We start from the raw sequence: 22178 nt of genomic DNA, 5'->3' as shown, positions 1-22178 counted from the left end.
TGCCGGAATACAATCCTATCCTATATCCTGTATTATAATCGGTTTGTAAAATTTAACGGTGACACATTATTGACAAATCATTCAAGTATATTATATTTGATAAAGAATATTACGATTATTTTGCTAAAAATCTCACTAATATATCATAACCTCTAATTAATATATTATAACCGCTATATTATGTAAAAGAGTTGTTTAATAAGAGAAATAAAACATCAAATGATTACATAATCATTTATTTCATTACTTTGCTTATATTGAATATCATATAGATACAGACGATATAGGGCTATAGTTGAAACATTCACAAAGCGACGACTTTCACGTAGTCTATAATCAAATCAGGCTGAGTCCACGATGGGTGCCAATTGTCCTTATCCTGCCAGAAGGAGAAGCTGGCCTTCCTGCCGCGATTGCGCCACGGCTTCGCTATTTGTTCCCCGATGGTCAGGCCGTCGGGAAACTCTATGATACCTCCGACCGCGACACCAAGGGTTAGGTAGAACTGAAAGTATATTGATTATTAAGTGTTTTCGAAGTGAAACTTCTTTAGGCGCGTTGGGAGTAAAATTTCAAGGTAGCTTCATGGAGTAGGTATAGGCGACGATTTGGTATCTTTGAATATTGCCAAAGGATTTTTACCTCTGACACACACACACGTCACGCACACGGTCGTTTTTTGATAATTATAATTTATTCTGTGGTTATAATAGTTACTATTGTTTTTAATTTTTTATGATTAATTTGAAAGCTCAGCCTTACACTACTTATATTAAATAGTCATTAACTCAATAGGATTAATAAAGAAGTTTTTGAAAGTTACATGAATTATTCAATCATGTTTTTTCTTCTTATCTATCATGACATCGAGAATAGTAATAAAACATTCTAAATATATGATTGACAAATCGTTCCACTCAGTTTCTTTCTTACGTGTTTACACGGATATAAAATAACTAGAAGTGTCATAAACTACAGTTTATTTTTTCGTATTAATATTATGTAAATAAAAATATAAAGTACAAATACATACATGATCATCAAACGGTGCCATGATACCACCATTATTGAGGAGGTCGTACCAGTCACCTCTGCAGGAAGACGGCAGCCAGGACCTGAGTCCCGTAGAACCTGGCTGAAAACGACCATATTCCTCCCCATCCACTGATAGAACTATTTCATCTGTAAACGATGTTAAAGTAGGTATACGTTATTTCAATCAAAATACTGTTCCATCAAGAGCCAACAATACAAAGTTTAAATTATATTAAATTAAGAAAATAAAAAGGACAATTTTATTAGAAGATAAAGCAGATGAAACTTTAAAAATATAAAAATAGCCATGCAAGCAGAACATGTTCAATATTCAATTCCAAGGTATTTACAAAAATTTGTAACATCGTTTAAAAGATCAAGCTTCACTTATTTATTTAATAAGACATCGCATTCTTTTTTTTTAATGCTCTATCATGTCCCTTCTTGTTATTTCCAAACACATTATTAAATAACTTTTACAATAAGAGAACCGTAAAGTTGATGAAGAGTACACATACCTGGTGACCATTTCAAAGCATATTCATGGAAGTCATCTCCCCAGAATTTGCCTTCTAACTTTTTGTGATAAAACTCAAGTGCAGTCCGACATCTTGAGTTTATAATTGGACCACCAGTAAGCCACTGAAATTTGAAATGCAATTAAAACCAGTTTCATCGCGTGTACAAAAAAACTATATTAAACATCGACTATAAGTCTAACACAACTGCAATTTTTTACGAATGTTCAAATGCGTAAAAAGCAATTTTATATTCTAAACCATCATTGGAGTATGACTTGGTATGTAATCAATGTCAAAAAGCACTAAAAATTTATAAATTACTAGCTTACCGCCCGCGGCTTCGCCCGCTTTCTCTAAAACGATTTGAGATTTAATCTATCCTATCTCTCAAGTTGGATCGAACTGCATATGGTGTGCGAATTTTATTATAATCGGATAGTGGTTTAGGAGTCCATTGAGGACAAACATTGTGACACGAGATTTATATGTATTAAGATTATTGCGTATCATCTTTCTACGTACATTATTGCTATATCTCTCGTTGTTGATGTCTGTGTTGCCATGCACCATGGCTACTTTCAAAACTCCAGAAGCATAGTTCAGGTTGCCGTATTTCTTAGAAAGCGGCTCGAGAAGAATCTCTGTAACGTTTTTGATCATTATTAAGTCGTATTACACATTAAAAACAAATCAAAATAAGGTACACCCAGGTACAAAGGTATTAACATCTATTTCTTCATCTCTCAACTCATCAACTTCATCTATTTTTCATACCCCTAAGTGATAAGAGAAAGGCGACGTTTGCCGAGACAGCTAGGTATAAAGCTAATTTGTGTGTTTGTTTGAACGTGTTAATCTGACGAACTACTGGACGTATTTAAAAACATCTGTCACTGTTCGATTTGTAATTGATCCCTCGTGCTTATAAGCTGTATTATTCTGTTTAGGTACCTGGGTACAACCAGTCTCCTTGCGGCACCTTAGCCCGGATATACACAGTCCCATAGGTGAACGCAAAGCGAGCGCTGGTGACGCGGCCGCTGACCACCGGAGGGACTATGTCCACTCCGATAGACGACATTGAGCATATTCGTAGCTCCGTGCACCTGAGAATATCATACAGTGTGTTCTTAGCCTCGACATGAGACACGTCGCTATCCAAATAAGTAACGAAAAGAGCAATATACAGGTACTCCTTGTAAGTCGATTTTTTTTAATTACAAGATTTTCTCGTGAACGTGCAAAAAAGGCAAAAAGACACAAAATCAGAACAATTAAAAAAAACTTTTGCGGAAACTGTCCAGCTTTTTCTACAAACTCACTCAACTCGATTTGACGCAACAAAACTGAACTATTTGAATGATTAAAAGAAATAGATGATAGACTATAAGTAACTATAACATCACGTACCCGCTGGTCAAGTCCAAAGTGCCCGAGAAAATCGATTGGTTTGTATTCATAAATAAATCTTGTTGGAGTTTGGGAGAAATTCGGAGAGTTCCATTTTCAACTGAAACTGTTGGATTCTTCTGAAGTCGTTGGTAAGATACGAATGGATGTTCCTGTAAAAATCAAAATAATACAAATTTCATATGTTTTATTTTTTAATCCTATAAACTTGGAATGAGTTGAAGGAAGAATTGTAACAGAGGCGTCTGGATAATAAATGATAAATAATAAATAACTACATAATTGGAATAAACTACCTATAGAAATGTATGTTATTTTATGTTTATAATGTCGCACAATCATTATAGTACTTTAAATATTTTGTAGTTTCTACATATTAAAATATCTCAACTCATATTATTACCGGGTGATCTATAGGTATGTAATGAGAGATCTGCCAATTGTCTTCTTGGAAGCTATTGAAATCATCCTCAAATATTGTTTCTCCTGCGCACACGCGGCGTCCCCGGACCTTCGTTAACGACTCGGGACACAAGATACCGTGGGCCATTGGGTCTACATACTCTGAAATATAATAAATAATTTAGTAGGACCTATGTAATAACAAGCAGTCTTTAGACGTAATAAAATCATAAGAAAATCAAACCTGTACATTGAATATTTATTGAAAATATTTTTGGAGATCACGCGCTAAGTATTATTTTCAATTTATATGGATATCGCACTAAAAATGCAGTTTTTAGAATTTTAACAAACTAATAGGATCAGAGCAAACCGACACACACAGCTTTATCTCTACAGATATTTGCTATGATTTAAATCTTTCTACCGTGACACCGTTAAATTACTACCAATCTAACAACAACAAATACAACGTGGAGAACCCAGACGCACAAGAGCAGATCTGTTTAAACGTTCCGCCTAAGATCATGTACAGCGTGGCGGGTCCTCTAGACCCCACGTCTAGACGCCTGCGACGCCTTCGCGATTTGTTCACCGTCCAGTCGGGAGGGCGAACGAAGAGTGGTAGGAATGCTCCCCTTATATGAGGAATAAAGCTGCTCAGACATGCTCGCTCACAGCAATGAATGCGATATATTTTGTTTAAGTTTATATAAATTTAAAAATATTATTTTATTCTTTCTTAGTTGGTTATAAAAAATGATGTAATTTTAGTTATGTAACTGCCTTGTAATGTTTTGGGTATACATACCTGTAAATTACTTGCGTTGGAAAATAAAGAATAACAGTAAAATGGTCCAGTTGTCGATTCAAAGTCTATTATCACAAGTTTAAAAGAAAAATGAATCACCTGTTAACATTCGCGTAAATTTAGGACTAGCATATCCACGCATAGAAAAGCTGGAAAGGCCATCCTCGTCCTTAGGTCCTATGGTCCCATGCCCGAGGGATACGAACACTTTATACTCGATGTATTTGTTCAACTTGACTGTTATATCAGGGTCCTCGAACACCCAGCCATGATCTTGCTTCGTACCGAAACCTCTCACGCGTTGTTCTACATATTCGTCAGCGAATGTCGCCTCACGGTAGAATGCACCCTCTATGTAGAACGCTGTTATTTTCGGATCAGCTGAAAAGAATAGTATAGATGAGAATAGACCAAATAGTAAACTTATAATGAACTAGGTTTCCGCCCGCGGCTTCACCCGCGCAGTCAAAGAAAAACCCACATAGTTCCCGTTCCCGTGGGATTTCCGGGATTGCGTCATTTTCCCGGGATAAAAAGTAGCCTATGTCCTTTCTCGGGTATCAAAATATTTCCATACCAAATTTCATGAAAATTGGTTCAGTAGTGTAGACGTGATTGAGTAACAGACAGACAGACAGAGTTACTTTCGCACTTATAATAAACTTATATTGAATTTGATATTTTGTGGCATTAATTACTTTATAAATATAAACGAGACGGGATTCGAACTCGCGTGTTTCGCCAAACTCATATTGTTAGTGATAAAGCTTATTAATTGTAAAAGAAATCGTATCGTATCTTTAACAGTTTACAAATTCCAGAGAAATTGTAAGGTTAAGAACCTCCGTTAAAAATAATAAAGTTAAGCTTCGCCTAAAGTGGAAATCCCGTGACGACATGTGATGGGGTCAATGCATTTACTAATACCTAATGCTGACTATTACCTACGTTACAAGTAGTCGTAGATATTATTGATTTAGTCACAATATAAGGAATAATACTTTCTTGGTGAAGGAATGTTTCAAATTGATTCTGTAGTTTTGGAGCCTCATTTTTTGGTAATTTGGCAGTATTCCAACAAACATTTATTTAAAATCTTCTTTCTTTACAATAATAATATTATTAGTGTGAATGAATGCCTGATAAGAATGATTATTATTTTATTAAAGAGGGAAACCCCTGGTGTTTTGGAAAACCCAGAAATAATGATAATTGACAACCGTTTAATATATATTAGGTATGTACTTACCTATCGAATATTAAAATATTCGATAAATATTCAGTAGGTATAATTCAAAATGTATCCTATACAATTAATACAATTGACCTTTTAATCTCTTGCTCACAAAATTATGTTATTAAACACAGTTAGGAGCGAAATACACCAATTTATATCTCATATCTTGGATTAATACACAATAACACGCATGCCTTTTGAATATTAAAGTAGATATTTCCTGTCGACTTCAAGGAAAATTTTCCTTCCATATTATTATTACGCTATACAACTCTATTTACATAATTATGTCCCACTGTTGGTATACTAAGCGCAAAGAGACTTGTAGTTTTGGATACACTGATCACGTAAAAAAACATTAGTTAGGTCAAAAATTTTTTGTTCAATTCATCCTGAAAATTCATGTTTTCTTCTCTAGCTTCGCGCAGCCGGCATATATACCGCTTCTCTAATGTGAGCATTTTGTCTATGAAAACATAATCTTAAACGATCATGTGCCACGTGGTGGCAAAGTTGGGCGGGTTGCTTGTTATGGGTACACTGTACCTACACATAGAGTTTTTAGAGTTCATCTATTTGAAAAAAAAAAATGCGACTGGAATTGTAAGTAGGTAAGTATTTTTTGCGTAGGTATCTACTAAGTACTTAGATACTCAGCGTATGCAAAACTATAGGTAACCTCCTTTGAGCTTGGTATACCAAAAGTGGGATGACTTGTAGAAATTACATGCATCATTGTTCTATTTTGAAAAGGGTTTCTCAATGATGAATGACCAATTTCTATTTTTAATTGTTAAAAATATTTAGGTTATAAAATACCTAGTTACTTAGGTTATTAAAAATGTGTAGATATGATTAGCTACATCATTATCATCTACCTACAATTAATATTATTAATTATAAAAATAAACCTTTTTATTATTTAAAATCTTAATATTATCAATAATATTTCAAAAAGGTTAATTAAATTAAATCTCACGTAAAATTCTATAAATAATTACCTGGAATAATAGCTCTAAATCCTTTTGGAGTTAGAGCTTGCAGAGTAACTTTAGGGAACTCAAATTCTGCACATATCAGATAAAATAAGGAAAACAAAACAACACCAGTCCGTATGAGATACATTTTGTGACTGACAAATCAGACAAGTCGAGAGAATCTGCATCTAAGGTCATGGTCATAATAAAACTAGTAAACAAACATTTATATATAAGTTTAGTTTTATATTTATAAATTTTGCATGCTATTAAGAATTGTGGTCAATATACCTAATAAAAAAAAACTAGAAAATATTTTTTAAAATACAAAGTTTGAATTAAGTAGTTATATCCCGATGGTAGGCAGATTTTATGAGCTCTATGCCTACACAGGAAGACTTATATTAAGCTGTTGTAGATTTTTAATTCTTGTTTCTGATATTATAAAATTGAATGATATTTAAGCTTTTTCGATACATATTGAAAATAATTTAAAAATATACAGCTACGAATAAAACAAGTTTTGTAAAAGTGTCGTAGAAAGCTGAAAGAAAAACAGGGCAAATTGTGAAAAACTAAATACACCTAAATATTACCGCTAGCAATAATTCTAGTGATATTATTTTATTGAAAATTTTCGTCAACATTTTATTGTAAAATTCTCCTTACATTGGTTCGGAAGCTTGATGTTAGCAGATGAGTGGCTACTATTGTAGTGATCCTACTCATTCATCGTGCAATTGAAATTTATTTCATAAGACGTGACGGCTTATCCTTGTGGAGGAAGGCAAGAGATTATTATTTAACAATAACTGCATTGGACTTTATTGCAAAATCAATTATATTATAACATGTGGAAGTCTTATAGTTATATAAATTATTAGCAGAAAAGAATACGATTTTGAGGGGGTCATGATATATGTCGATATGACGGGTTAAGTTATTAGTTAGATTTGGTTTATTGAAAAACTACACATAAATAGGATCCTATCTGAAAGGCCTTTGGGAAAAATAAATTGCCAGCATACCTAATACATACCCATTACATACCTAACTGCTATTTGATTATATTCTACTGTATAGGTTCAATTTCTCTACAGTTTGCAATCTTGCTAGTAGTATATTTTGTGTTCAACAGCCTAACTGTATACAATTTTATACTTACATTCATTAATGTAATTATTATTAGCATTAGATTCCTACTAGTTAACTACCTTTAACCTAGATACGAGTATCTTTCACGACGCCCCACGTCGGAGAAAGGCTGCCGCTGACGGGTCTGCGGTTACGTTCTACCGAATACCCGCAGCTCCGTCAATATCTACAGCGTCACGGCGGAACAGTGGAGTTTAGTCGGTAGGTCCCTGCACTCTGCAGGGTGAGTCCGACATAACTAGACTGGGCACTATAAAAAAAAAGATACGAGTACAATCTTACGTAGGTATTTAGTATTTTAATATGCACTTAATTAAAGTAATATTATAGAGAAGAATAATTCCCATTCCATTAAACAACCATCTTTTTATTCTTTTTACCATTATCACTTCACTAAGTACATAGTATAAAACAAAGTCGCGTTCTCTTTTGATGCGGTTTTTTTTAATAGATAGAGTGATTCAAGAGAAAGGTTTTAGTATATAATTTATTATGTTTTAGACAAAGCGGGCGAAGCCGCGGGCGGAAAGCTAGTTATCTAATAAATTAAAAACCAGTCAGTTTTTTACTCCATGACCTTAAAAGCACTGTTCAGTAAACTTGTTCAACACATCAAACAGAACCTACAATATATCAAAGAAGTTTAGTAAGACCGAACTTAGGTACCTCTTATCTATGTATCTCTTATGTACCTACCTAAAACAATTATATCTATACTAATATTATAAAGAGGAAAGGTTTGTTATTATGTATGTATGGTTTTCACGCATTAACTACTGGACCGGTTTTGATGAAATTTGGCACAGATAATCTTTGACCCTGAGAAAGAACATAGGCTACCTTTTATTGCGAAATAATATGTACCACGGCGAAGGCGGGGCGGACCGCTAGTTATATATAAAATATCATTGCCTAAACATTTAAAACGGAACAGTGACGGCTCAGTGATCTAAATCTGAATCGACTTATACCAATTTACGTCTATTTATAAATTATGCATGCTATTGAAATAAATATAAAGTATCCCATAGATATTGAAAATAAATTAAGAATTTTCTTAACTAGACATTATCTACCTTTTAGATACCTACTTTCCACCATTATCTGAAATTCTGATACTTACGTAGGAAAAAGTAAGGTAAAAAATAAAACTAACAATCACATTGATAACTATTTTATTTGCATAATAAAACAGCAATAGTACATAATATATATCATATAGGTAATAGTCACTTTCGAAAGACAGGAATAAAATTAATATTAAAAAACATAGCGCCGTTATTTATACACATATTTTTTACTTAAAAGTAAGCCTACATAAACAAAATTTATGAAAAATCTTAATAGCAAAAGAGCCTTAGAAAAGTGAACACTGTAAAAACAAACTTATATTTTTCTTTTGATTTCATGCAATATTTTATTTTAATTTTTATATAATAAATAAAGTTTTATTATCTGAAACATATTTATTGGATAAATATGTTGAAGCTTAACAGTTTGTTTTAAACATTTGAAGTAATGGTTAACAATATACTATTAATAATATAATAAAAGAAAGATTGTAGGAATATTAATATTTATGGCGAGCTATGCCCCATTACAGTCAATGCCAACAAAGTTTTCAAACTATATTATAGTTAAAATCCAAATAAAAAACATTTCCAATAGAGTAAGTAATTCATTCGGATTTACATTAAATGAATACCTTATAGAGTTTACCATACATTTTATTATTTTTGTAGCATACATTAATAAGCAAGCGTGTGAAATTAGAATGTGATTTACTTTTTTTTTGGTACAATATTACGTTTTTCGTACATCGAATTACATTGATTATATAGTTATTTGTATATCAATATTATAATTTACAGACATGAAAAATAGTAAGAAGAATTGTAGATAAAACAGGATATAAAATATTGACTGATGATACGATAGTTTCCTTAACATTTTCTACTAATTAATAATAAATTATTATTAAATAATTATTTTCTATTTGCAAGTGTTAAATTTCAGGAATAAATAAGCGTGAAGGATGTGATTATTCATATAAAGGAATTAACATCGTATATATCTGGCAACATGTCACTATAATTGTCAAAAATTGACATTGACAGTGACATGTGTCTTTACGACAATCTGTCGATTTTTTATTTTTAATCTATGGTCAAAGAAACCATCGCACACCAGGCAAATTATAAAACACTACAAGTCGCTACTTATAAAATCTGTATAATCATGAACATCAAATTTATTAAACACTAAGATATTATATATCTTACTTTCTATAGAGAGACAAACGCTACGCACTATTATCTACAATATTAAATACAAAAGATGGCTTCAAATAATTTGAAGAGATGTAAAACAGCATAGAACAGTAAGACAATAATCAGAAGAAAACCAGACTAGTACAAACTATTCAATAAAAACGTCCAATAATACATATTAAACATTTAATAATTATACTACAAACATCAAACTACTATTGTTTACATTAAAAGTAGATTGAAGCAATGTCGCAATCGATCTTTCATCTCGCTCCAACGTTGTTAGCCATTCTAATTCCATTTTATATGAAATTTACGTTCATTAATACAGCAAAAAAATAACTAAAAAGTTTTTTTTTTTTTATACTTTCTACATCTCCTCAAACACCAACGGTCTTACCGCATCATGTACATACAACCTCCGTTTATCTACCTTGCCCTGCTTTTGTTGTCCGACGCAAATGTTTAATAATTATATTAATATATTAGTATAGTTTAAATAATTGGGATATATATTTTCTAAGTACATTTATTCATATATTAAGCTAAATATGGCAAGTGCAAGATTGTCACTTGTCAATTTAATACAATGACCAATCACTTTATGGGATAGTGGGATAGAAATATTTGTGAGATTTTCGTATAAGGGCTTATTATATAATGTGCATTTTTTAATAATGTACTAATTTAAGTTAATTTGGTTCATTTTTCTAATAAGAGCAAGCGCGCACGAGCAACTTTTGTCTCCGCAACTATTTTTGTCTCTCCCATCTATGGGCTAGTATGAAAGTGCGCGCACGTAGCGACGCAACTTCCCATAGAGTTGATGGGAGAGATAAAATAGTTGCGGAGACAAAAGTTGCTCTTGCGCGCTAGCTCTAAAGAAACCATGTCTTGTTTCAAGTTTTTGTCAAGTTTTCTTGAGAAAATTGATTTTTTATATACATCATATATATTGTATCATAGTGAGCGATTACTATATGTTTAAAATTGAATAAGTTTTAGGTAATTGAAGTTTTCAATTTCTATGTGGGATTATAATTTTAATCAAAATAATTTATGATTTTCCAATATTTCCTAATATTTTATATAAGATATGGTTCTAATCACAATTTTGATATATATTTTGGGTTTTTAGGCCTTCGTTAGTTTTATATACATATAATGTTACACTATATAAAAGTTACCTTGTTTCAAAGATTATTTTTGATATTTTGGGTCTTTGTAATTCTTGTCATTTTCTTTGAAGTATACGATACAATATATTTTTTTATTCGTCGACTTCGATCATTATCTAAATCAATCAACATTTCTGAACGAAACTATTTCTTTGACGATGAAGAGGACATTCCCTCAAACCATTAAAAGAATGAAATATGTTCGTTGACACTTTATTTATTAATAAATTGAATGAAGTAAAATATTATGTGATTTTCAGCGATTTAAAAAAAGAGTAACTGAATTAAAATTAACGAGATATTTTTAATAATAAACGTATATAATATTCTATATCCTCGTATGAAAAACGATTACTCTTTAGTAAATAGTACTTCATAAAATACGGAATAAAAGCATAAGAAAAACCAAAGCAATTAATAATAAAACAAATTATGTAACAAATACTTATGCTTTAAAATATTAAAAAAAAACTATCACAGCCTACTCGTACTAACCGTTTCATTTATGAATAATAAATAAACTACTTATATACTCAAAACAAAATAGAAAAAGGGTAAAAAATAAAAACTAAAAAAATAACTTTAAAACTATATTTATGGACATTTGATGACTATTTTACGAAATATATTTACAATCACAACGATACAATAAATAAAAATTATACGAAACAAAAAAAAATGTCATGTATAATTATTACAAAAAAATATATACATACTGGGCATTTTTTCTTCAACACTGGCAATTTTTACCGTAACGTTCAAAAATGCAAAACTGTACTTGGTAATTTATTAAAAAAGACTAAAATGACACATTTTTGTATATGAATAGAACTTGCGGGAAATACAACCAAACAAACACTATTTAAAACAAACCTATGTGTATTGGAATGTGTTTTAAATAAAATAATTTTAAAGATATTTAAAATAAAATATATATAATTCTATAACTTAGGCCTTTTATGGAATACAGATTGGGACAATATTCCTTATATTTTTGAGACAAAATTTAAGCAAGTTTCTACTCATGTGTTTTACAATCCTAAAATTGAGGGTACTTACAATTTCCAACAAGCTCTTCCCATAACTATTCTAGCTTTCAACGCGACCTTACAATAACTTAATATCGAAATAAGCGTAAAAAATACAAATTAAATTCATTTAATTTCACTTAAATCACATAAACGCGATACAAAAATAAATTAAACAAGCATTCCGGTATAAATACTGCGATGTTCTTTTGTATGAAAATAATTTTAATGGTGAATTATATTTATAGACTTCATACACAATCTGGGCTAGTAATATAATAACTTATATGAGAACATTATCGTTTATTCGGTCTTTATTGTTGTACAATAAAACTTTTGTCAACAAAAGTCAAGTCAAAAAATTGTCTACTACATAATAACCCACCATAAAACCCTATAAAATAGGCCACAAATCAAAAACGCATCGGGATATCAATCTTGCCATCGTATATAGCGAATGGCATTTGGTCCGTCACACCGTCGCACTGACAATTGTCATTGAAGAGACACGCGTCACCAACCACCCGTCGCCTTGTAAGTGACGCGTCATCTGTCACTCGTATATCTGTCAAGTCAGTATGACATCTGTCATATGAAAAACATCTAGCTATCTGACCGTCTGTCACGCCCGCGTGACAGTTTCTCGATACCCGGTTTGAAACGGTATGACAGTTGTCATATGACGCATTTGCTATTGGTTCATTTGTCACGTTACCCTGAAATTCGTCATTAAAGACGCCTACCACCTGCTCATCCGTCACGTTCATATGAAAATTGTCAAATGTCACTTCCCCCTTCATTCCATCTGTAACGTTCGCATGACAGTTGTCATATACCGCGCTCACCGCCTCACCCGTCGCCGTCATATGACAACCGTCATCAACGTTCATTCTACGCCCATCTGTCTCCGCCGAGCCGCGGAACGGAAAATGCTTGCACAATCTAACGCTCTGCCGTGTATCACCGACATTAACATCCCTCAGATCGAGTACAACACAGCCCCTCGGAGCGTCAGCAAGACACGTGGCCGCGCGCGCATTCCCCTGACACATGTCAGTTTGACAGCTAACAGTTTGACACATGTCAGTTTGACAGGTGCCGCTCTGACAGCTGTCACCCTGACACGTGTGGAGGCGTCGCGCGCGGGCGCCGCGGTGACAGCTGTCAGTGTGACAGGTGTCACGCCGACACGCGTCCAGCACGCTTACTCCGCCTTCGTCTCGGGCTGCTGTCATACAAAGTCCATCGCGTCGTGCGCCTTCGTCGAGAACTTTGGGAAGGCGCGCTTCTTCAGTGTGCGCTCTACGACCTTCTTAATTTCGCTGACGATGAACACGCTCGACGTCAAGCAGACTAGGAATATGAGATCTGAAATAGATGTAGGAGGAATTTTAGGAGATTGTCTTCTTGATGTTAAAAATTCACGTTGTTATGCAAATATGTTACTAGACCGATTTAGTGGAAATAAATTATAGTCAAGAATTGCGTAACTAACTTTTACCCGGACTCTACGCGCCCAAACCAACTAACTGAAGCAATTTTGTAGATTTAAAACGTAACCTATTCACACCCACAATTTCTTACCAACATAATATAATACCATTCCTTTATTTCCCATTCCATAATTCATCCATTCTTATCGGTAGCATATTATTACACTAATTTTACAGCTAGCTTAATAATAGAGATTAAAATTTCTTCAATACAATCAATATATTATCATTATCATTATCAATATAAAGAAACACATACCATGTCCAGTGAGCGCTTCAGTTTGGAACACCCTCTGTAACGGCGGGAAATATATCACCAACATTTGCCCGACCAGACTAAGCGATACGGCGATCAAGAACATTCTGTAAATAAATGACACTTTATATTAATAATTGGCTACAAATCACGTGGTTTTCTTGAAATAAAAATAAAAACGACGTGTGGTACTCGGGGACTGCCGCGGTAAAGTTATTGCATGCTATGCCTTCAAGCCACACCTCCGCCCGTCGGAGTGGGGAGCGTGAGGTTTTTTCGTTACGGAATTTCTCGATGCTGTCCCCGCGCTCAAGGCCCGCGATAGAAGCTATGCAATAGCTTAAAATACACATTTACAACTTATTACCAAAAGTTCCGTAGCATCATTATTACAAGTACATATTGTGTTAAATTAAAATGTAAAATTCACATGATTTAATATAGCAACTACGAAGTTTCTTGCCGGTTTTTCCGTCCGAATCGGTGATAATTGTTATAACTATTCAATTACGATTCAAAAGTGCATCTAGAAGAAGATAATAAATAACTGTTTGTGTTTGAACCACTCACTTGTTAGAAAACAGTCCCACTTGGAATATCGACTTGGTCTGCGAGCGACACGACAGCGCGTTGAACATGTCGAACAGCACGAAGCAAGTGAACGTCATTGTTGTGTCGCGGGGGGTTATCTTGTTGTCCGACATCTGGGAATTGCATTTTGGTGAATGGCCAATAATCGTAAAAAAATAAGGAAGTATATTATTTTCGAAATCATTAAAATAACAGAAAAAAACGAGCCTAGCGGCTTTCATCAATCATAACATTATTAGCTATTAAAATGTGGAAACGTCCAAATTCAAAAACAACGTTTAAGTCGATTAAAAGATAAGACTAATATTATAAACAAAAAAGCTTTTTGAGTTTTAAACCTGAGAAATTTCAACAGGGTGTACCGACTTTGATGATGAATGAATATGAATGAATGAATACTTCATTGCACACACCAAATGAAAGAAATGATATAAAATAAGATACAAACAAATTGCACAATAGGTGATGATTGATTATGTTAACTGAAAATTTGCCGCAGCAAATACGTTTCTCATTTTTAACCGACTTCAAAAAAAAGGAGGAGGTTATCAATTCGGCCGGTATATTTTTTTTTTTTTTATGTATGTACACCGATTACTCCGAGGTTTCTGAACCGATTTACGTGATTCTTTTTTTGTTCGATGCGGGATGGTGTCGAATTGGTCCCATAAAAATTTTATTCGGATAGGCCCAGTAGTTTTTATTTTATGAGCATTTTTGTCTGTAGGTATTTGTAAATTTTGCAAGTGCAAGTTTGAAGTCGGTTGTTTTTAACGCAGTTATCACTTGTAAATAAGTAAGAAGATATCAACTCGTTATACACGGAGATAACTCATGCGTCTAAGTAAGTAAAATATTTTTTTATGTATTGTTCATGTCACTGTATGTTTTCCAATAAAATTCCCATTCCCATACAATTATCACACCCACCTCACGGTTAAACACCCACAGCGTGCCCGCAATAATAATAGCGGCGGATATAAGCACGGAAAGTAGAACACCGCGCGATATGATCCGCCGCGACGTGTCCCGCGGCTTGCGACGCAACACCTCGTGGTCCACCGGCTCCACGCCCAGGGACTGGGCCGGCGGGCCTGCGGAGAATAACTTAATACAGTAAAGCGCGTCACACACGGTGAAGAATCTATAATATTTTTTGTTAAGATTCTCTAATATAAAACGTTATATAGTAGAGCCATTTTAATAGGCAACATTTGACAGTTCAACAAAATTCAACAACGTAACCTAGTAACGACGACATAGAATAACATGATAATTAGTCTTGTTAGAACTGCACATTTGCTTAACTTTTTTCAATTACGATTACATATTTATAATAATAATGACCAATACAAGTAATTTTAAGATTTCATTTTACTGATAAATCATTCTAAACATAATTAACAATTTCTGAATTGAAGAACTGACGTCGCTACAATTTTGTGTCAATAATCATTTTTTCTTTTTAAATACCAGAGATGTTACTCTAAAAATCGAAATCTGCCATCTAGAATCGAATGCATTGATTACTTGTGAATAAAAATTATCATAAATTTATAAATTCGATTGACAAATGTTACAAATCCGTATCGATTAATTCACTTTAATCGATGTTTTTATACAAGTTACATCTCTTCGAAGATAAAATTGATAGACGTCAAATGTTGCCTATTAAATTGGCTCGACTATAGTATCTTAAGGTATCCAGTATCCGGTAATCGCCATCCTGTTACAAATGCCCCACAAAATTTCGGGCGGTTCTACAGGGGTCTTAGTACGCAATGACAAAAAGAAAAATGATGGTCAGAACGCTAATACCGGATACCTTAAGATACTATAACGTTTTATATTAGAGAATCTTAACATAAAATATTATAGTATCTTCACCGTGTGTGACGCGCTTAAAACGTTACTCGCAGAACTATCAACGTTCTCGCTAAATTAGCTATAAACTTGAAAAAATAGCGTGTGTGCCGAGCACACGTGCCAGAAATGAAACTTCTTTCGCAAGATTCAAAGACACCAAAATCGTCGCCTTACTCTATGGACGGTATTGCTATGACGCGACCTTGAACTTTTAATCTCAACGCGCCTAAAGAAGTTTTACTTCAAAAAAAAAAGAACAAAAGTAATTATTAAATTAATAGATAGTTCATAGCTAACCCATTTCATGACGTCATCTTTATTTGTTTTACGTTTGGATCTAAGACAAGGTTATTATCAAATAGCTTTGACTGAATTAAAATAGAGTCCTACATTTCATTTAACTAGAAACATTGGATAGCATTAGATAAAAAGATTACTGATGTGTCTAACAACGAGTCCGAGATAATTAGCGGCGTAGCAAGTGCAGCTGTTACATATTTTATCCTATGCAAAATGCTTCCCATATTTAGATGATGTACTTATTTTTGGTTGAAAATTAAATGACACTACAATACCGACCGTAACCCGGCCTTAATTATCATTATTGCACGCTTTTCCTGACACATCGTCATTTGAAAACGATTTTTAAACCTATATAAAATATTACTTACCGTCCATAATAATATTGATCCACAGTATTTGCATAGCGTTCAGCGGGTTGGGTATGCCCATAAGAGTAGCGAGAGCGATAAGCGATAGCGCCGCTATAGATGTCGATAGTTGGAAACGGACAAAATTGCGTATGTTGTAGAATATGCACTTGCCCTCTTCGATTGCCGATCTGAGAAGAAATGATAAATTATTTATTTTCATTATATTTGGTACAGAAAACTGTGATATAAAGTAGTTCATAACGTTGTCAATTGATAGGTCACAGGCCTCTTTTAATATTTAAAATATATACCGTGCTATTTATTACTATTCTACAGCTTATTAAATACCAAATATTCTAACTATTCTATTGTCTATTATACCAAACAAAGAAACTCTATGCTACTAATATATCGATCTCATCTGAAGAACTAATAATTCCTATTTTTAAAAATCTCTACCTAGTAACTTGAACTTAAAATGAACAAAAAAAACTCACATAATAGTAGCGAAGTCGTCATCAACGAGTATCATATCGGCGGCTTCCTTGCACACGTCAGTACCGTTACGACCCATCGCTATACCGATATCCGCTCGTTTTAGCGCCACGCCGTCGTTTACTCCGTCACCTTTTAAAGAGTTGTTATTTAATAGTGAAACAGTATAAAATAGAGCGTGTGTCACAAGTAAAACTCCTTTGGCAAGATTCAAATATACCAAAATCGTCGCTTTACTCCATGTCGTGACGGTATTGCCATGAAATTTTACTCTAAAAGCGCCTAAAGAAATTTCACTTGAAAAATTACACTTTATCGAACAAAAATTTAAAGACACGCAGACATCTGTGATTGTAAAAATTTTATGGAAAATAGTTTTTTTTTACTATGCATAGATTAGGGCACATGGTTTTTATTACCTGTCATTCCAACAATATTTCCAAGCCTCTGCAACGATTTCACAATGGCCAATTTGTGTTTCGGCGTCACACGATAGAACACGCTTACCTGAAAAAGACATTTATTCAATGAGTGGGCAATTTGGTCCTTCAAAGAAAAATAATGAAGTCATCAATAAACAATACTACATTGTATTGAGGTTTGTGAACAATCTAACATTGAAAAGTATAAATGATATTATGTTACTATATCTCAAAAAAATATTTCTGTATGGAAAGTTTTCATTAGTAAACTTGAAAAACAAAATGTTAAATTTAACTGTGAAATTGTGAATATTTATAACACAGAAAGTTATGTTTATAGAGTTGTGACTCATTATTATTCAACAACTTACAGTATCAATAATTCCATCAAGTTCGTCATCAGACATCGAGTCCAGTTGTTCCCCGGACAACGACTGCGAGTGTAATACGTCCAAGCCGACCATTTGTGCTAAAAAGAAAATATAAAGATTGCAATTATAGGAATATATTATTTTTATTTATTTATTTATTTAACACTTTATTGTGCAATAAACCAGGTACATAAAATAACAATTTACAATTTTCTAACTTAATTAATATCTTACGATATACATCACTGGTCATTCACCCCTTTTTTAACGTTGGGAAATGCCTTTACGCATCCTCCTCGCCAGTTTTACTGTCCAAGGGGATTTGTGGGACTCGCACGAAGCCATACCCACTAAAACCCAACGGTAGCCGTCTATCGCCTTAAACGTCGGGGGTTAACAGACAGGTCATTCACCCCTGGCTATTCTACACCTAATACTAGTGTCCAGTATAACTTGACCCCCATTTTACTCACCAACAGCCAGCGCCATGGGTCTAGCATCCCGGGTCACCATCTTCAACTGCACCTGCGCCCGCTTCAGCGCCGCTATCGCAGTACGAGTGGATTCCCTCATCATATACACGACCACTATAACCGGACCCCTCCCACACTCACTCAAAACCTGCCCAGTGGATCTTGCTTCACCGGTCATTCACATCTGTCTTTCTTCATCTGTTATCCAATCTATTCTAAACCTATTACTCGCGTCCAGTATAACTTGACCCCCATTTTACTCACCTACAGCCAGCGCCGTGGGTCTAGCATCCCCGGTGACCATCTTCACCTGCACCTGCGCCCGCTTCAAGGCCGCTATCGCAGTACGGGCGGATTCTCTCACTATATAAACGACCACTATAACCGGACCCCCCCACACTCACTTAAAACCTAGCCCGGTGGATCTTGCGTCACCGGTCATTCACATCTTTCTTCACCTATTATCCGATCTATTCTACACTTAATACTCGTTTCCAGTAGGTCTACCATGAGTTTACGCACACGATACTCGCCAGCGATTGTAGTAAGCGGTTTGTATAAAATTTCGTACAGCACCCCTAGTGTGCCGTAGCAGAACTAAAAAGCCTACCATGAGGTGTAATAGTACAGTAGATAACGTATAGTAAACTATACTACACTCGCTGTAGTAAAGTACAATACAATTTTTGCACCATGAGTTTTAATTTTGACATAATATTATGTCATAGTTTATAACTATTCGACGATAGATACGTCATTCACGGTAAATAATCTCGTGAAAGTTATGAACTATTCACGTTTACTATTGTAGTTACGTCAGACGATTTAACTATGTCAACTGATGGTAAAGGTACAGTATAACTTGACCCCTGCTTTACTCACCAACAGCCAACGCCGTGGGTCTAGCATCCCCGGTGACCATCTTCACCTGCACCTGCGCCCGCTTCAAGGCCGCTATCGCAGTACGAGCGGATTCCCTCACTATATACACGACCACTATAACCGGACCCCTCCCACACTCACTTAAACCTAGCCCGGTGGATCTTGCGTCACCGGTCATTCACATCTTTCTTCACCTATTATCCGATCTATTCTACACTTAATACTCGTGTCCAGTATAACTTGACCCCCATTTTACTCACCAACAGCTAGTGCCGTGGGTCTAGCATATCCGGTCACCATCTTCACCTGAGTCCACTAGAGCTACTTACACCCCCCTACAGAAGTACCTAACTTACGACATACATCACTGGTCATTCACCCCTGGCTATTCCACACTTAATACACGTGTCCAGTATAACTTGACCCCCATTTTACTCACCTACAGCTAGTGCCGTGGGTCTAGCATCCCCGGTGACCATCTTCACCTGCACCTGCGCCCGCTTGAGCGCCGCTATCGCAGTACGAGCACATTCCCTGACTATATACACGACCACACCCTATATTACCCCCACTATATACACGACCACTATACCATGAACCCTCTCTTACTTACCAACAGCCAACTTAGTGGTTCATTCGTCACCGGTCATTCACCTCTGGCTATTCTACACGTAATACACGTGTCCAGTATAACTTGACCCCCATTTTACTCACCAACAGCCAGCGCCGTGGGTCTAGCATCCCCGGTGACCATCTTCACCTGCACCTGCGCCCGCTTCAAGGCCGCTATCGCAGTACGGGCGGACTCTCTCGGCGGGTCACACACACCGCACACTCCGGTGTATGTCAGAGATTCCAGGCTGTTACCCCGGCAGAGGGCTATTATGCGGAGACCTGGGAATAGATTGGATAAATTTAAATATGTAGCATACATAAGCTTTTTGTCGAAAGGCAGGCAAGAAACCCAGAAGAAACCTAGTTGAGCTACAATTATTGTTACATGTAAATTTTCTTGCACTAAAAAGCTTTCATTCATTCATTCATTCATTCATACATAATTATCTATACTGTAAACAACTGGACCAAATAAAGTTCGTAAAAAATGACCAAACAGCGTTGCTTTAGACATTTATTGCAATTAGTACCTTATATAGTACGCAGTAATATTCAAAGTCGATTATATCACTCAATAGCCAACTCTGCCTACGCGTAAGCAGTTTTGCTTTTGAGCGTCTGGTCAATGATAATAACTTGAGCAAACATTCTAATCCGCAATGATATGAATTTGACCGCGATTATTTTTACTAGATAGAACATAAAGAACTAAAATAGTGTCACTTAAACACAGTCAACTTACTGCGTGCAAAGCAGCCGAATCTTCTCTTTCTAGCATTTATCGGGCATTTCCTAGTATTAATTACCCACTAAACTCAATAACAAGCCAAAACTCACCCATCCTGGCGATATTATACGCCTCGTAGAAAAAGTCTGCCTGTTTCTCTCGCTTTTTCAGTTCCCCGCGCTGTCTATATACTGAGTACATAGCAGAATCTCCTCTATAGACCATTTATCTGGCATTTCCCTGTATTAAGTGGCTACAAAACTCAATAATAAGCCAAAACTCACCCATCCTAGCGATATTATATGCCTCGTTGAGAAAGTCTGCCTGTTTCTCTCTTGTCATCGGCGCATAGTTCCCCGCGCTGTCTATATACTGAGTACATAGGGGTAGAATCTTCTCGATCGCTCCTTTTACGAACACTTCTTCCTTGTGTTTGCCGTCGTTGAATTTTGGCGCGCACTTCACTACCATCATTTTTGTTTCCGAACTGTTCGTGACAAAAAAATAAATTACATCTTGGAAAATTAATACTTACTCATAAGAGTTCTCAAATAATTTTAAACAATTTTTTTTTTTCAAGATGTAGACAATAACGTCAATGTTATGGTTCTTTGTGTGTAGTAATATTTGTCAGAGTATAATAATTAATTAATTTAAAAGTATATAAACAAATAATATCATCGAATGAATATAACAAAGTTTTTCAACACACAAACAACGTTTTAAAGCGTAAAAACTTCGATAGTTTTTAGCGAATATAAAATTATAGTTTTAATTCGATCTGAACCATATAATATGATAGTTTCTCTTTCGTATACAACCTATAGAGATAACCAATATAGTTACGAGTACTGGAGAGTGACATAACCTTTATTCAAACACACACAAAATCAAACGTTTAGTTTGAATATTTGTTGGTTTTCGTGTTCGGTTTGTTTTATACATCTAACATAATTTAATAACCACACAATCCGTACCTATAAGGAATCTCATTGAGCCGATTATATTGTTCCCGTATGTCGTCCATGTTGTTTTTCATAGCGCACGCGAGTAGAGCGCCCTCTGTCGGCTGTCCGTATAGCATGTCGTCCCTTATGTGCGCGTTGTTGCAGAGGATACCCACCTGAGAATAATAATAAATATAAATCACATAATAAATAACAAAGTTTTAAACGAATCTATTCATTTGATATTTAGTTTTGTAGCATTCAAATCCATACTAATATTATAAATGCGAAAGTAACTCTGCCTTTCTGTCTGTAACTCAATCACGCCTTAACTAGACCAATTTAAATGAAATTTGGTATAGA

At 34.7% G+C, this 22178-nt stretch overlaps 2 protein-coding genes across 2 annotated transcripts in view; both read right to left on the bottom strand.

The window, feature by feature from the left end:
* Positions 1 to 220: 220 nt before the first annotated feature.
* Positions 221 to 6541, bottom strand: LOC123694526 (beta-1,3-glucan-binding protein-like). Its single transcript, XM_045639986.1, has 9 exons — positions 6418 to 6541; positions 4279 to 4560; positions 3370 to 3530; positions 2967 to 3118; positions 2508 to 2662; positions 2079 to 2197; positions 1554 to 1677; positions 1034 to 1182; positions 221 to 505 (listed from the first exon to the last, which is right to left on the bottom strand). The coding sequence occupies exons 1-9, from the start codon at positions 6539 to 6541 to the stop codon at positions 305 to 307; spliced, it is 1467 nt and encodes a 488-aa protein (XP_045495942.1). The 3' UTR covers positions 221 to 304.
* A 5032-nt stretch (positions 6542 to 11573) lies between these two features.
* The window catches only part of LOC123694189 (calcium-transporting ATPase type 2C member 1), a 37809-nt gene continuing 27204 nt past the window's right edge, over positions 11574 to 22178 (bottom strand). The window contains exons 9-19 of the mRNA XM_045639545.1: positions 21846 to 21991; positions 21153 to 21355; positions 20241 to 20420; positions 18172 to 18269; positions 17798 to 17885; positions 17381 to 17510; positions 16902 to 17071; positions 15295 to 15458; positions 14344 to 14477; positions 13777 to 13880; positions 11574 to 13392 (exon numbers count right to left, since the gene is read on the bottom strand). Coding sequence (XP_045495501.1) covers positions 13256 to 13392; positions 13777 to 13880; positions 14344 to 14477; positions 15295 to 15458; positions 16902 to 17071; positions 17381 to 17510; positions 17798 to 17885; positions 18172 to 18269; positions 20241 to 20420; positions 21153 to 21355; positions 21846 to 21991 — 1554 coding nt within the window. The 3' untranslated portion in view covers positions 11574 to 13255. The remainder of the gene's footprint in view (positions 13393 to 13776; positions 13881 to 14343; positions 14478 to 15294; positions 15459 to 16901; positions 17072 to 17380; positions 17511 to 17797; positions 17886 to 18171; positions 18270 to 20240; positions 20421 to 21152; positions 21356 to 21845; positions 21992 to 22178) is intronic.

The sequence above is a fragment of the Colias croceus genome, chromosome 9, assembly GCF_905220415.1.
Source record: "Colias croceus chromosome 9, ilColCroc2.1".
NCBI lineage: Eukaryota > Metazoa > Arthropoda > Insecta > Lepidoptera > Pieridae > Colias > Colias croceus.
Note: the sequence above shows the minus strand (reverse complement) of the source record. Positions and strands in the feature narration are given on the sequence as shown.

Bases quoted from the DNA above. Each gene is read 5' to 3' on its own strand.
- LOC123694526 (XM_045639986.1), bottom strand. From the start codon at position 6,541: ATGTATCTCATACGGACTGGTGTTGTTTTGTTTTCCTTATTTTATCTG. The intron at 3,119-3,369 runs GTAATAATATGA...TGATTTTTACAG, and splicing joins ACATACCTATAGATCACCCG to GAACATCCATTCGTATCTTA. The intron at 1,183-1,553 runs GTATGTGTACTC...CATCGTTTACAG, and splicing joins TGCTTTGAAATGGTCACCAG to ATGAAATAGTTCTATCAGTG.